The sequence below is a fragment of the Sorex fumeus genome, unplaced genomic scaffold (genome assembly GCF_029834395.1).
Source record: "Sorex fumeus unplaced genomic scaffold, SorFum_2.1 ptg000019l, whole genome shotgun sequence".
Lineage (NCBI taxonomy): Eukaryota > Metazoa > Chordata > Mammalia > Eulipotyphla > Soricidae > Sorex > Sorex fumeus.
In genome coordinates, this window is record NW_026606076.1 from 11,637,933 (window position 1) to 11,640,946 (window position 3,014).

General features: G+C 42.7%; 1 protein-coding gene across 1 annotated transcript; it reads right to left on the reverse strand.

The window, feature by feature from the left end:
• Positions 1-1,229: 1,229 nt before the first annotated feature.
• Positions 1,230-2,342, reverse strand: LOC130022340 (zinc finger protein 345-like; the record flags this gene model as incomplete). The annotated part of the gene is made up of 2 exons (XM_056113089.1): positions 1,230-1,829; positions 1,914-2,342. Coding segments are annotated over 2 exons (1,029 nt in total), but the record flags the coding sequence as incomplete, so codon positions are not given.
• Between the last annotated feature and the right edge of the window lie 672 nt (positions 2,343-3,014).

A 3,014-nucleotide genomic window follows, 5' to 3' on the forward strand; every position in this document is an offset into this window, starting at 1 on the left:
AAATGACTGACGGCAAAAGTGTCCCTTTCCTTTGGGGGCTGCCTGTGAACATATCTGGAGTTTCGATAAGTGTTAGGTCCAGTCCAAAGGCTCCAAACAGGGTCCTTCACAGTCTCCAGTAGGGAGGAACGAGATGACCAAGACCTCCACTCTTTGCAGGCTCCTCACACCAAGGCCTGAAGTCCATGTGTCCAACCTCCAGTGCCGTCTTGGACCTGGATCGAAGGTGGCTGCAGGGGCCCTCAGGATAACGCACCCCACCCATGACACCTGAGCGACAGAACAGCACCCAATGCACCCCTCAAAAGCTCCACATCCACTAAAGCCTGGATATCCAGAACAAGTAATAAAAAAGCTGGCTTGACCTGGCACTCAAGTTGCCAAACCAGGGTGCTCAAGCATCCCAAATCCTAACACAGGAAACACTGAAGAATGAAGGATTACCTATTTTTCCATTTTCAAAGTATTCAATGCTGCATCTTGGTTGACTTCTGCCATAATTCCCGCTAACCAGCCCCACTGGGCCAAGCCAGAAGCATAGCAAACAATAACAGAGTAGTGAGCCATGAGAGTTCTGAGCAGGAGGGTGTTTCTGTATCTGAATAAACATTCAGTCACCTTCCTCCTTATTTTCATCACCATGACCCATTATTTACAAGTTAACACACAAGCAATTCCAAGCACAAGAATACTGGCATAGGTGCAGCCCGGGTGAAAATCAGCAGGCTTCAGCAAAGTATTTCCCACATTCCTTACATATATACGGTTTCTCTCCACTGTGAATTCTCCTATGTATAGTCAATTGCGAGGATGAAGTAAAGGCCTTTCCGCATTCCTTACATATATATGGTTTCTCTCCAGTGTGGATTCTCCTAGGTAAACAAAGGTTTGAGGCTTCAGCAAAGGACTTTCCACATTCCTTACATATATTATGGTTTATCTCCAGTGTGAATTCTCCTATGAACACTAAGTCTTGAGGCTCCAGCAAAGGCCTTTCCACATTCCTTACATATATACGGTTTCACTCCAGTGTGAATTCTCCTATGTATAGTAAGGCTTGAGGATTGAGCAAAGGCCTTCCCACATTCCTTACATATATAGGGTTTCTCTCCAGTGTGAATTCTATGTACACGAAGGCTTGAGGCTTCAGCAAAGGACTTCCCACATTCCTTACATATACACGGTTTCTCTCCAGTGTGAATTCTCCTATGTACACTAAGCTTTGAGGATTCAGCAAAGGCCTTCCCACATTCCTTACATATATACTGTTTCTCTCCAGTGTAAATTCTCCTATGTACACTAAGTTTTGAGGCCAAAATAAAGGCCTTTCCACATTCCTTACAAACATAGGGTCTCTCTCCAGTGTGAATTTTCCAATGTTCACTAAGTCTTGAGGCCAAAGCAAAGGCCTTTCCACATTCATTACATATATACGGTTTCTCTCCAGCGTGAATTATCCTATGTACATTAAGGCTTGAGGCTGTAGCAAAGGCCTTTCCACATTCCTTACATATATACGGTTTCTCTCCAGTGTGAATTCTCCTATGTACAGTAAGTTTTGAGGCTCCAGCAAAGGCCTTCCCACATTCCTTACATATATACGGTTTCTCTCCAGTGTGAATTCTCCTATGTACAGTAAGTTTTGAGGCTCCAGCAAAGGCCTTCCCACATTCCTTACATATATACGGTTTCTCTCCAGTGTGAATTCTCCTATGTACACTAAGCTTTGAGGATTCAGCAAAGGACTTCCCACATTCCTTACATATATACGGTTTCTCTCCAGTGTGAATTCTCCTATGTACACTAAGCTTTGAGGATTCAGCAAAGGACTTCCCACATTCCTTACATATATACGGTTTCTCTCCAGTGTGAATTCTCCTATGTACACTAAGTTTTGAGGCCAAAATAAAGGCCTTTCCACATTCCTTACAAACATAGGGTCTCTTTCCAGTGTGAATTTTCCAATGTTCACTAAGTCTTGAGGCCAAAGCAAAGGCCTTTCCACATTCATTACATATATACGGTTTCTCTCCAGCGTGAATTATCCTATGTACATTAAGGCTTGAGGCTGTAGCAAAGGCCTTTCCACATTCCTTACATATATACGGTTTCTCTCCAGTGTGAATTCTCCTATGTACAGTAAGTTTTGAGGCTCCAGCAAAGGCCTTCCCACATTCCTTACATATATACGGTTTCTCTCCAGTGTGAATTCTCCTATGTACAGTAAGTTTTGAGGCTCCAGCAAAGGCCTTCCCACATTCCTTACATATATACGGTTTCTCTCCAGTGTGAATTCTCCTATGTACACTAAGCTTTGAGGATTCAGCAAAGGACTTCCCACATTCCTTACATATATACGGTTTCTCTCCAGTGTGAATTCTCCTATGTACACTAAGCTTTGAGGATTCAGCAAAGGACTTCCCACATTCCTTACATATATACTGTTTCTCTCCAGTGTAAATTCTCCTATGTACACTAAGTTTTGAGGCCAAAATAAAGGCCTTTCCACATTCCTTACAAACATAGGGTCTCTTTCCAGTGTGAATTTTCCAATGTTCACTAAGTCTTGAGGCCAAAGCAAAGGCCTTTCCACATTCCTTACATATATACGGTTTCTCTCCAGTGTGAATTCTCCTATGTACACCAAGGCTTGAGGATTGAGCAAAGGCCTTCCCACATTCCTTACATATATACAGTTTCTCTCCTGTGTGAATTCTCCTATGTACAATAAGATTTGAGGCTTTCGCAAAGGCCTTCCCACATTCCTTACATATATACGGTTTCTCTCCAGTGTGAATACTTCTATGTATACTGAGGCCTGAGGATCGAGTAAAGGCATTAGCACACTCCTGACATATAGAAGGCTTCTCTGCACTATGAGTTTTCATAGGTCCATTAAGACTAGAGTTCTGAATAAAGGCCTTCCCACATGTCTGACATTCATGAGGTTTCTATCCTGTATGAATTCTCCTATGCAAAATAAGATGTGATGATTGATCGAAGGCCTTCCCACA